The following is a 13387-nucleotide window of genomic DNA, read 5'->3' as shown; positions in this document are numbered from 1 at the left end:
AAGCAGAAAAACAGGATTGTGGTTCAGCCTGCAGCAAACACAACCTGAAATCATGCAGTCCTTCGGAGCAGCAGATCCATCACATCAACCCAACATATTGAAATTATATATTGAACATTAGTTTATCTTTATCAAAAAAATGTTTTTGTTGTTTTTTTTTTACCCTGCTTAAACTTAAGGAACGCTCCTTGCGTTGCTCCTTGATTTTTTCAAGCAAAGACAGTTGATTCAAAAGATACAAAGAAAATTTTACCGACCTGTGACAGAAACTTTCATGGTTGCCTCCAGAGGTCTGTTGTTATCCAGATCTTTGCTGAGTTTGAGCTCACCAGTATTTGGGTTTAGAATCAGCAAACTCAGCTCATTTCCTTCAGTGAAACTATACTTGAGCTTATCTGACACATCTGGGTCATAGGCAGGTACCTTTCCTATAATCCCAGATGGAAAACTGTTGGATTTATTGGTGACGTAGTTATTGAAGATAATCTGGAAATTCTGCAGGACGGGATCGTTGTCGTTGACATCAATCAGACTAATGTGAATGGTTGCTCTGCTGACCAAAGGAGCGGATGTGGCCTGTACGACTATGACATACTCCAATTTGGTCTCGTAGTCCAAATCCACAAGTGCTTTTAAGTCTCCAGTGAATATATCCAAATCAAAGACTTCTGGGATATTTCCTTCCACAATCTGATACAATATCTGAGCATTGGTTCCTTCATCTGGATCCATGGCGTTGATCCGGGCAACCACTGAATCGACAGGACTGTTTTCTTTGATGTAGATAAACAGTTCATCCTTCTCAAAAACAGGAGCATTGTCATTGATGTCCAACACAGAAATCTGGATCTCCACTGCTGCTTTGAGAGGAGGAACACCTCTATCAACAGCATAGGCCTTCAGGTTATACACTGGAACGTTCTCTCTGTCCAGCTTCCTTTGTGTTCTTATAATTCCAGAGTATTGCTCAATCATGAAATCACCTTCCCCGTCATCGCCACCTTGAAAGGTGTAGCTCACACGCCCATTAGACCCCGAGTCCCTGTCTGAAGCAGATATCTGGAGCACACTGGTGAACACAGGTGCGTCTTCAAACACGGTACCCTGATATTTATCCCTCCCAAACTGTGGCACATTATCATTTGCATCCAGAACAATGATTTCCACATAGGTGGTATCAGACTTCTGAGGGATTCCATTGTCACGAGCGATGATGGCCAACGTGTAGGAGGCTTGATCTTCATAGTCTATCTCCATCTGCGTCGTGATGGCACCTGTGTCCGGATCAATCTTGAACTGTGGGACATTGTCCTCCATGATATAGGTAATGCGTGCATTCTCACCCGTATCTTCATCTGTGGCACTGATTACCACAACAGTTGATCCAATGGGTCGGTCCTCGCTGAAAGTCTGATGGTAGCTTGCGCTCTGGAACACAGGTCTGTGAGTGTTAGCATCAGTTACATTGAGGAACACCTGCGTAGTGTCGAAGCGTGTACCATCAGAGGCAGTGACAGTCAGAACATACTGGCGTTCCTGTTTGTAATCTAACGGCAAAGCCAGCGTGATGAGTCCACCTCCGCTTTGACTAGTGATGGCAAACCGGTTCCGTGTATTACCACTGGAGATCTGATAGGTGACCACACTGTTGACATCACGGTCCAGAGCTGTAACAGTTAACACACTGGTCCCTACAATGGCATCTTCATTGATTTTTAGAGAGTATACCTTTTCGGTGAATGCAGGGATGTTGTCATTCACATCTAGAACGGTGATGCTAATGCTAGCTGAGGACGACATTACCGGAACACCATTGTCTCTGGCTTCTACTCCAAAGGTGTAATACTCAGTGGTTTCTCTGTCCAGCTCATCGCTGACTGTGATCCATCCAGTGCTGTTATTGATGGTGAAGGGAAAGCCTGGAGTGGTGTCTGTGAGGCTGTAATCCAAACGAGCATTTTCTCCAGAATCAGAATCAATGGCCTGAATGTGAATAACAGAATATCCAATGGGCACGTTCTCTAAAACGGTGGCTTGGAAAGGAGTACTTACAAACATAGGAGCGTTGTCATTCACATCCACAACTTGGATGACAACAATGCCTGTTCCATTAATGAGAGGAGGCCTGCCTCCATCCTGGGCCTTTATGCGTAAATTATATTCTCTGATAATTTCGTAGTCCAGAGGGTTTATGACATCAATGGCTCCAGTTGGGGTGTGAATGAAGAACTGACCTTTTACATTGCCGCTGATTATACTGTAATGAACCTTGGCATTATTGCCCTCGTCTCGGTCAGTGGCTTCTACCTGGGCCACTTTAGTGTTAACCGCCACATTTTCTGGCACCTGCACTACATATCTTTTCTCACTAAAATGAGGATAGTTATCGTTTTCATCTTCAACTGTGATGTGCACTGTCGCGGTAGTACTGCGAGGCCCAGGGTCCTTTCCTTGGTCATTGGCCTCTACTATCAGCTGATACTGAGCCATGGTTTCTCTATCTGGACGCAAGCGAATCTTGACCAGTCCATTTCGAGAATCAATTTCAAACCCAGAATTGACACCCTCGCCATTCACGATCTTATATATCATGTTCGCATTGGATGGTGCATCTCCATCTGTCGCCCTGACTGTAATTACCTCAAAACCAACTTCCACATTCTCTCGTATCCTAACCCTGTATTTATTCTGTTCAAAAACGGGCCCGTGGTCGTTAGTGTCACTAACTGTAACTGTCAGGTATGACGTGGTTGTGCGTCGCTGTATGCCATTATCAGTTGCTGTGATTTTAAACACGTGAGTGTCTTTAACTTCTCTGTCTAATGGCTGGACAGTCTCAATGCTGCCTGTTTGAGGATCTATCCTAAAGAAGTCGTTGGAACGGCTGTCGAATAATGCTTGCATGCCATACTCGATCTTCCCCGCCTCTCCATGGTCACTGTCAGTCGCTTTGAGGGTGATGACTCTCGTACCCGCCGGCTCGTTCTCGGGTACTGAAACCTGGTAGTTCGGTAACTGAAACTGAGGCGCTGAATTCACGGCTCGCCTTATTCTCGGTTTCCGTTGATTTGATACGTGTTGCATAGAATGTAATAATGCTGTTTGGACTGAGGCGAATCGTAATTTAAGGCACATAGAAAATATTTCACCGTTTGAATAGTGAAACGAACAGCGAATAGTCTCTTTAAGGCGTCTCAAGTCCGTCTCCAAACAGAACGCATCCTTCACAAGTAAAGTCCCGTTACGCACAAACACATTCAGATGGTCTGAGGTGCAAGAAGTAGCAAAAACACCAGAGTTTCTTGTGAAGACAGGTAAGTAGTCATTAAAATGTAAGAGTAAATCTCCCAGTGAAAAGCATAAAGTTTGTCCCAAGTTAATAATGCAATCCACTTTAATATCAGGCTTAGTCACTCTCTTCCTTTTATATTTGAACACGCAATTTCGTCCATGTACAAATACATTGAAATGTGCGTTAACTTGTCTTTCAGTTGTTAATGACTGGATTTTAAAATAAAGAGGCAGCGCGCTGTGAGGGGCGCGCGCACAATCCACCTCTCCATTTAAACGCACCACTCCATCTCTCCAGTCCACTTGAATAAACTTCCCAATGTACTTGGAAGTAAAAGTCCTGTCTATTTTATACGTCCAGCCTGGTCCCAGTGACAAATTGGCCAAAGCAGTTCCAGAAAGTAAAGTATCCGAGAGGTGCAAGTCGAAACATCCCATGAGAGGAGCACAGAGGAGAACCCACAATAAACAAAACATTACTAGATCCATGGTGTAAAACTCCACAAAACATGAAGAAAACACGTCAGCTCTCCTTCTGCCGGCACGTTGACCTTCTTTTATCCTTCATTGTAGCTTTTTAACAGGAGAAAACAGTTTATCAGGCTGGTATCCATGGAGCCAAGTGACATTACCCACGTTAAGACAAAATGGCTCCGTGTGTGCGCGTCTCTCCGAAACCACACACACACACACACACACACACACACACACAGTCATTAACATAAACCTGCACCTCCTTTCAGAAAGAACTCTCATGGAAATTCAAATATTGTTTGTCTCTTCTGCATTTATTCTTTGGTTCTTTTGGCCACTTTTACAACGTGAGCGACGCAGCGTGTCAAACCAGAAAGTCATAATAAAAAAAAAATGCTAAATGCGTTCACTATTTTAAGCCCGTTCTACTTTGTTTAGGCTATATGGATATAGTTTTCTACTTTTTGTCCCCTAAAGTGTTGTGTTTCTTTCACACAATGTGTTTAAATCGCTCAGTTTACAAGCAGCTGTAAAGTAATAAAGAGTTATCAAAACTGGGTTCTCTGTTATTCGCTATGTAAAATTGAATTGTGAATGAAAAAAACTTTACTTTTGTATAGAGAATATTATGTATTGTCAATACAAAAATCTCTAAAAAAAAAAAAAAAATACATAATTTAAGTCAAAATTCCATAAGACAGATACTATATTTAAACAATCGTAACGTAGCTCTAATAGCACTGAAAATTAAAGATTTATTTGTTTTGTTTGTGATCTAAATCTTATTCTGTGTTTTATTTATTTATTTTTTATAGTGTTTTTATAATTACGTGTGTTGGTTTCATTTACCTTAAATTTTAATGTCTTCTCAACAGATAAAAATATGGACCGAATCCCCATGTTCCTAATGAAAGACGTTAAAAAAGGAATTAATTTCTTGTTAAAAAAAAGTGCAAAGTTAATCTTATACAGTTTGTTGAATTGTGATGCCATTCATATTAGAAAATACAGAAGATAAATAAGGCAAAACCCAAAAACATATAGTATTATGTATATTAAGCTTAAATTTCTTTATAAACATCTTTATAATATTACCACAGGTCGATCATTTATTCTCTAAACCCCAATTTAAAACAATAAAATGTCTTAACATATGTAATGTATCTTAACATCGGCAATTTTAAACAATATATAGTTAAAAGACGTTCATTTAGAGTTATCTCTATAGCATAGAAATTGAGGAAGCTGTCCAGACGCACCACACATACAGTAAGTGATGTACTCACGCCCTCTATTGGCAGAGAAAATAACTCAGTGAAGATGGTCAAGAAGAACGATGTGAACCTGTACCTTAATATTTGTCTTAACATTGAATAGATCAGGATGTGATGCACAATAAGGGCACTTTAACCAAAACTGAAAGAACAATACAACAATTAATATGTATATTATACAAATAAATTACAATTACACAACTCACATTAAGGATTCACCCATCCTAAATGTCTGTGAATAGTAAGAGAGTCATTACACAGCAAAAGTCTGCTCTTGTCATTCCTGTTAAGTTCTTTTTAATGTCTTTAATATAATAAATAAAACGTATTTGTGCTGGTTTGTACAGCATGTGTCTCAGCTGACAGGCTCTGGATGTTGTAGGTTTGTGTCTTTAGGTGGGCAGCTCATGCAGTTTGACCTTTCTGTAGATTGAATATTGTGGGTCCCAGATGAATGATCTTCCCACTGCCCAAACATTCATCTTCCTTGTATAGGACAGCAAACTGCAGAGCAAAGACAATGGAGTCAGATTTGAATAAAAAAATAATAAATGCCCAGTCCTCTTCTATCAGCCGTTTTCTGTGTGTATAAAGCAAGAAGTCTCAGAAGGTCATAATTACCATGATGTTAACACTGTTATACAGTTCATTACTCTAACAGTAGGCTGCTTACAGTTGCCAATTAACCTAGCAAGCTTGAATGCGGCTCTAAATGTACAATCTGAACTTCAAGAATTTACTTCAACATTCAAGATACATTCTGCAGTGGTGTAGATGTTTCTGGATTACCTGTCCAGGTGTCAGTGCTCTTATTGGCTCTTTCAACATTACCCAAACTGACCCATCTAGATTCAAGGTTACACTGCACGGAGCTGAAAGAAATGAGACCTTGATATCAGGACGTTAAAAACTATTTTGTAGACTTGAATTCTCATTATTGTTAAGTAAAACTGAAAAAAAAAATTTATTTAAACTATTCAAAATGATTTCTCTTAAAATATTACAAAATAAGTATTATGCATACATCAATAAGTTAAAAACTACATGAAAACAAGTAAGTTTAAGTACTAAAACTATTAAAACTGAAATAAAAAAAATCACAGGGCCAAGCACTAAAGATTCAAGCCTCAGACCAACTGCAGGAATGAGTAATTAAAACCATTTTAAGATTATTTTACTCAAAATGGCTGAAAAATCATGGTCATGGTCTGAAGATGATCCGAGTCAAATTTATTGTAGGGGTGCACCGATCGAGATCGGCCGATCGTTATGCGCATTTCGTCAGTAAAGCCGGTTCTGTAATCAGCGGTAAATTCCACCAGGTGCGTGATTTCACATAGAGCAGCTGTTACTACACAGAGCCGTTGTTAACCGAGAAGCTGCGCAAATCCACGTTCATCATCAGCGTTTATTTGCGCAACTAGACAGTTAACAACGGCAATTCTTCGTCATCAGTTAGGAACCTAGGTGTGCTATTTAATCGCAATCTTTCCTTAGAAAGCCACGTTTCTAGCATTTGTAAAACTGCATTTTTCCATCTCAAAAATATATCTAAATTACGGCTCTCAATGTCAAATGCAGAAATGTTAATCCATGCATTTATGACCTCAAGGATAGATTATTGTAATGCTTTATTGGGTGGTTGTTCTGCACGCTTAGTAAACAAACTACAGCTAGTCCAAAATGCAGCAGCAAGAGTTCTTACTAGAACTAGGAAGTAGTCCATACCATATTAGCCCGGTCCTGTCAACACTCCACTGGCTCCCTATCAAACATCGTATAGATTTTAAAATATTGCTTATTACTTATAAAGCCCTGAATGGTTTAGCACCTCAGTATTTGAATGAGCTCCTTTTACATTATAATCCTCTACGTCCAAAACTCAGGCAATTTGATAATACCTAGAATATCAAAATCAACTGCGGGCGGCAGATCCTTTTCCTATTTGGCGCCTAAACTCTGGAATAACCTACCTAACATTGTTCGGGAGGCAGACACACTCTTGCAGTTTAAATCTAGATTAAAGACCCATCTCTTTAACCTGGCATACACATAACATACTAATATGCTTTTAATATCCAAATCCGTTAAAGAATTTTTAGGCTGCATTAATTATGTAAACCGGAACCGGAAACACTTCCCATCACACCCGATGTACTTGCTACATCATTAGAAGAATGGCATCTACGCTAATATTTGTCTGTTTCTCTCTTGTTCCGAGGTCACCGTGGCCACCAGATCCAGTCTGTGTCCAGATCAGAGGGTCACTGCAGTCACCCGGATTCAGTACGTATCCAGACCAGATGGTGGATCAGCACTTAGAAAGGACCTCTACTGCCCTGAAAGACAGCGGAGACCAGGACATCTAGAGCCCCAGATACAGATCCCCTGTAAAGACCTTGTCTCAGAGGAGCACCAGGACAAGACAACAGGAAACAGATGATTCTTCTGCACAATCTGACTTTGCTGCAGCCTGGAATTGAACTACTGGTTTCGTCTGGTCAGAGGAGAACTGGCCCCCCAACTGAGCCTGGTTTCTCCCAAGGTTTTTTTCTCCATTCTGTCACCGATGGAGTTTCGGTTCCTTGCCGCTGTCGCCTCTGGCTTGCTTAGTTGGGGTCACTTCATCTACAGCGATATCGTTGACTTGATTGCAAATAAATGCACAGACACTATTTAAACTGAACAAAGATGACATCACTGAATTCAATGATGAACTGCCTTTAAATATCATTTTGCATTATTGACACTGTTTTCCTAATGAATGTTGTTCAGTTGCTTTGACGCAATGTATTTTGTTTAAAGCGCTATATAAATAAAGGTGACTTTTGACTTTGGTTGGACCCTGCAAGAGATGCCATATTTTACAAATCTATCGACCTGACCAGGCTTTTTTTTGCAAAATAAATAATGTAACTCACCACAAATACATCACCGCTTGTGGTATCTTTATCAATTACAAACTAAGGGTCTATCTGCCCTCCTATTCTAGCCCTCTGACCCAGTGTTAATGTTAACCAGCCTGTGGCGAAATAATATGTGTATAAGTCATACAGTATCACAGACATTATGAAGGAGAACATGAGCAATTATTGATTTAATATCCACCTTTATGCTGCCCCATGATCTTCCCATGTTCAATGGAGACTAAATTTCCTGGTTTGGGCTCAATGTACTGTAATTAATTTGACACCAAGATGAAATAGTACTGAATTAAGGGACTGCAGTATATACTGAATAATGACAATGATCAAAATACAATACAAAGTCTTTCATCAATCTAGGTTTTTAACTTGTAGAAAATGCTGATTGCATGATGTTTGCCATTTCTGCAACCCTGTTACCAAAATGTGGGATATGCTTGAAAAAAGTTTATATACCTGAATATCAAGGTTTCTAGCAATAAATATTAAATGCAAATTAATTTCAAAATTTTTAAAAATATGAATAAAATGTCAGAATAGGTAAAAGGATTTCAAATATAGGTAGGGACAGACAAATGTTGGTTTGTTATTGATGGAATAATATTTCATATAAGTTATATTAAACAAACAAACAAAAAATAACCTTGGTAACATGGTTCAGGTTTTGATATTATAAATTCAGTCAACGATTTGTTAAAATATATCTAACATATAAAAAAGTTTATAGTTTTCACTAGAAAGAATATGAGGCTTGTGTTTTTATTGCCTTAAATGATACAGGAGGCATCAAACATACCTCAAGGATAAAGTTCTCAAAATCTTTCTCCCCAATGAAACAGATCCCCATGCTCTTTCAGAGAGAAAAAGAAAACTTAATTAATTACATTTCTATTATATTTATTAATTGAGCAGACACATAATTTAGTGTAGTATATTACTAAAATACTAAGCACTACTAAATGTCAAATTTCTCATGCCAGAAATGTTAGATGTTGTAGAAAAGTGTGATTTATTTAATTTAGTACCTCTTTTTTCTTTAGAACATGTTGGAAGCCAGCCTCAGCAGCTATTTTCATCACAAATTCTTTGGTTAGCCCAGCTAGGGGAAATATTGTGTGTCGCAGAGCATCCTGGGAAATCTGACTGAGGAAGAATGTCTGGTCCTTCAAGTGATCCGCACCCTGATAGAGCCGCACGGCTAATAAGATTCAGAAGAAGAGTGAAGGTCAATTCAGAAACAAATCACAGTCACAACTGACCTTAAAGGAACATCATATAAAATCTCTTAAATCTTATAGAAACTGTCAAGAAAGGTCCATGTACATAGTACAACCCAAAAATCAAAAGAACAGAATAAGACATGTTTTGCATAAAGATTTAAGTTGAAAATTTTAAGTATACATTATGGTGGTATTTGTCTGTAAATTAAAATATTTGTCAAATCAATTTGAAATAGAAATTAACAATGCAATAAAATACAAATACAACTTGATTTTCATTGATACTGAAAATAAAATACATACTTCTCCTGTAAACACAACTTCTTCCCCAGTCCTCTACATCGCATGAACACTTACGCCTTCGAGTTTCAAACCGATCTCTGAAGAGGATTCTGGGAGGTGGGACGTGCTTCTGTTGAAAAACCTCCTCGTCCTCCTGGGATGTCCGGGCATAGTGTCCCGTTGCCATGGCATCAGCACCTGTTTTCAAATAAGACTGTGATGATGCTAAATATGCAAGACGCAACATATATAAATCTTCTATATATTCTTTGCACTTTCTTTCACTTATTCTTTGCTGAAAAAAAAAGTAGTAGTCAAGTGCTATTTTGCATCTATTTTCCTGGAAAATGCAAAAAATTCATTATCTTACCTAAAGTATTAACTGCATAATGATAAAAGTGCTTAAACTTGATGTGTTTGTTACACATTATGTCTGGATTTGGTGTCCTGCCCTGCTCATATTCCCAAAGAAGATTACTGCAAAATAAAGAGGGAAAGAAAGGAGAATATGAACAAGCTCTGTACACGATTTTGATTTCAATGAACTTGATAAATATTAATGACTAAAATGTTTACCTAAATACTTCATGCCAGTATTCTTTAACACATGTGACCTGGTGGAAAGGCATATCCAGCATCTTACACACTTTATAAGCATCTTCACAGTCTCTCTCTGATGAACACAGCCCTCTCTCATCCTGAGAGTCCCAGTTCTTCATGAACACACCAGTCACATGATAGCCTGACGGCAGAGAAACACGTGTCATATAAAATCTGCAAATAAATCAAGCACACCAGAAAGTGTCTTTTAGTCTGCAACTCTGCTTATTAAACTTTTTATATGCCTCGTTTTATCATTTTTAAACAATACAATATTTATTTAAATTTTTTCTTTCATGTTTTGTGGCATATTTCTTTTAGATAAATGTAAAAATGTCAGTGTGACTTAAGTTTCCAAATACTTTATTATCGTTACAATACTATTTAATGCACAATCTAGAATAGAATTAGCACATTAGCACAGTATGTAATTAACCATTTGTATTACTTTAAATTATAAATAATAATATACTAATAATATAATACATTACTATATATATATTAGCTTATATTTAATTGTAGCATGTTATATTAATTTATACATCCACACGAAATACAAGTTTATGGGTGATTGAAAACATAAAACTATAGTGAATGGGACTGTTAATTTTAAAAGGTAATTTAGTAAAATTGTAATTAATTTTAAGTTCAGTGATGTCTTACCCATTCTTTTGAGTAACAGTGCGCTGACAGAACTGTCAACCCCTCCAGACATAGCACACACAACATGTCTGAGAACACCCATGACTATTTTTAATATTCGCTCAAATACATTTAATCAGACAAGTAAAGATAAATTAATAGCCTTTTCACGCCTCTGCAACGGAGGTCGCCATAATTACAGTCCTTTCCAAAATATTGACCGATCGGAAACGAAAGACCGGTGTTAATGAAACCATGGTTCCGGGCCCTCTTGGTGGAACTCCTTAAACGGTAACACTGCAAAGTCCACATAAATATTATGGTCAGAATTGCTAAATAAATAAATGGACGTGTCTTTGTGGTAAAAAAGATAATTCCAATTGATCAGTTTACCATGTCATTATTCCTTTTAATGAATTTTTTTTTAAATGAAACATTGAACTTTCTTTATAAAAGTTAATACAGTGGTTCCCAACCTTTTTCAACTCATTGCCCACACAACCAAACACATATGTTTGCGCGGCCAACTGCTAAAAAATTAACTGACCCCGCTATTGTTGGGTTAATAACTTAGTACTCAGAAGCTAGATTGTTAACTGTCTTTGTTGAATGAACTGGCAATGAACAGAAAATAACTCCGGGTCTCCGGCTGGCACCGCTTGGCACAACTACTGTTGTTCTGTAGCATATGCAACAAAAAATATCTAAGATTTTTTTTCTTATTTAATTATATATATGAAATTATGTTATTATGTTATGACATTTTTACATATATGAACAATATTATTATTTATTTTAATAATAATTGGCGGCCCACCTGCAATATCATTGCGACCCACTTAGGGGGCCACGGCCCACAGGTTGAAAACCACTGCTCTAATAGATTTAGCATCTAGAGATCGCATAACAAACTTCATGTATGCAAGCTGCTGAACTTTGTATTTATTCAATTTGAATGATTAAACTTGAAGTACACACACACACATAGTTAAATTAAGTACCACGAATATCTATCAGCATGATATATTAAATGACGAAGTATTCATTTATACCACAGTGATATTTGTTGCACATGAACCGGAATCAATGGAGGCCTTTTTTTCTCGAGTCATCGAGCTCGAAAAAATACAGAGAAAAAACAATCACCCAATTTCATCTTCATCAACGAGTCTTCAACCGTTGCTTGGTCGTGATGACCACAAATGAAAGTGTTTAATCTGGAAAAGCATCTTTATGAAATCCAGCATTATATTTTTGGATTGAACTTTCGTTTAACGGTAATACTATCAACAGTGTATATCAAAGCAGTAGTATAGTGCAATTAAAGCATTGGGCTGTAATTTAGAAGTTTTATGTTTGGGATATAACATAATTAATATTTATTTGGCACCGTTTGTTTCAGAAAACCTCGATAATGTTGTATAGTCGGATTTGATTATTTCACTGTTATTTTTATTTTTTACAACAATCATAGCTCTGCTATGATTAATGAATTCACAATTAAAACTTGTTAATTTAACAAATGTGTAAATGAAAACAAAAAATGAAAGACAAAATAATTTTTTTAATGATTATTTAAATTATTTAAAATCGTAAATTCATTCATGATAAAGCATAAATTAATTATAATATATTTAATAATAACTATTTTCTTACACTCTTATGTATCTGTTTAATTTTTCATTTTATTTCCTTTTTAACTATAGCCTACATCTAGGAAAGTTTCACAGGTTGCTCAAGAATGATGGGAGATGTTTCAGCAGACACTATTATACAAGTGTGAAACTCTCATTTATACACTTTGTGATACAGTTACACTTTTTTCGTTGTTTAATCTTTAACAAAATGTGTCAAACATTTGTAGAGTTTGGGAGTTGAGATTGAAAGAGTGCCAACTCCTCGTCTCATACATACTCGTAGTGTTCAAGAGGACAATATTCTGAATTCCCTACATTTCTATGATGATCCGGATCTTATCGCTGGACATGCCAGGTTAAATACAAGTCTGTGTGAACTGTCCCAGACTTTAACCTGGCATGTCCAGCGATAAGATCCGGATCATCATAGAAATGTAGATGTAGAAATGTATATATAATGTATATATATGTATATGGTGAAAGTGAAGTGACATTCAGCCAAGTATGGTGACCCATACTCAGAATTTGTGCTCTGCATTTAACCCATCCGAAATGCTCACACACAGAGCAGTGAACACACACCCGGAGCAGTGGGCAGCCATTTATGCTGCAACGCCCAGGGAGCAGTTGGGGGTTCGATGCCTTGCTCAAGGGCACCTAAGTCATGGTATTGAAGGTGGAGAGAGAACTGTACATGCACTCCCCCCACCCACAATTCCTGCCGGCCCGGGACTCGAACTCACAACCTTTTGATTGGGAGTCCGACTCTCTAACCATTAGGCCACGACTTCCCCACATCTGTTGTTGTTTGTTTGTTGTCAGACAACTTTTAGATATATCTTATAATGTCCCCCTTGGAAATTTTGGCCCTAGTTGGAAACTGTATATATGAAAACACTGAACATTTTAAAGTGGCTTACATCTGCATTAAAGAATGTTAACAATGTGTCACAAGATGCAAGTTTTTTCTTCATAAAAAAAGTGGAATATATACAATATATTGTATTTCACATTCTTTACTACAGGAGATCTAAAAAGTAGAT

General features: G+C 37.5%; 2 protein-coding genes across 4 annotated transcripts in view; both read right to left on the bottom strand.

Moving 5' to 3' along the window:
* LOC132099081 (cadherin EGF LAG seven-pass G-type receptor 1-like) overlaps positions 1 to 3912 on the bottom strand; it is a 165915-nt gene extending 162003 nt beyond the window's left edge. For both annotated transcript variants that reach the window (XM_059505518.1, XM_059505519.1), the window contains exon 1: positions 258 to 3912. In XM_059505518.1, the coding sequence (XP_059361501.1) occupies positions 258 to 3780 (3523 nt within the window). In that variant the 5' untranslated portion in view covers positions 3781 to 3912. The remainder of the gene's footprint in view (positions 1 to 257) is intronic.
* Positions 3913 to 7959: 4047 nt separating this feature from the next.
* On the bottom strand, positions 7960 to 10921 carry LOC132099080 (mitochondrial tRNA-specific 2-thiouridylase 1-like). Of its 2 annotated transcripts, XM_059505515.1 has the most exons (8): positions 10729 to 10921; positions 10042 to 10207; positions 9836 to 9942; positions 9541 to 9663; positions 8989 to 9161; positions 8760 to 8813; positions 8148 to 8214; positions 7960 to 8061 (listed from the first exon to the last, which is right to left on the bottom strand). In XM_059505515.1, exons 1-8 carry the CDS (start codon positions 10808 to 10810, stop codon positions 8003 to 8005), a joined length of 831 nt encoding a protein of 276 aa, XP_059361498.1. In that variant the 5' UTR covers positions 10811 to 10921; the 3' UTR covers positions 7960 to 8002. The 2 variants fall into 2 exon arrangements, with proteins under 2 accessions (XP_059361498.1, XP_059361499.1); XM_059505516.1 differs by lacking the exon at positions 8148 to 8214 and having other exon boundaries at positions 10729 to 10920.
* Positions 10922 to 13387: the final 2466 nt, after the last annotated feature.

This window comes from Carassius carassius, chromosome 22 (assembly GCF_963082965.1).
Source record: "Carassius carassius chromosome 22, fCarCar2.1, whole genome shotgun sequence".
Lineage (NCBI taxonomy): Eukaryota > Metazoa > Chordata > Actinopteri > Cypriniformes > Cyprinidae > Carassius > Carassius carassius.
This window is presented reverse-complemented; position numbering and strand designations above follow the sequence as displayed.

Coding starts and splice junctions, on each gene's coding strand:
- LOC132099080 (XM_059505515.1), bottom strand. CDS start 10,810: ATGGGTGTTCTCAGACATGTTGTGTGTGCTATGTCTGGAGGGGTTGAC. Junction 10,208..10,728: donor ACTGTTACTCAAAAGAATGG/GTAAGACATCAC, acceptor CTCTGCCGTCAG/GCTATCATGTGACTGGTGTG. Junction 8,814..8,988: donor ATGTTCTAAAGAAAAAAGAG/GTACTAAATTAA, acceptor TCTCTCTGAAAG/AGCATGGGGATCTGTTTCAT.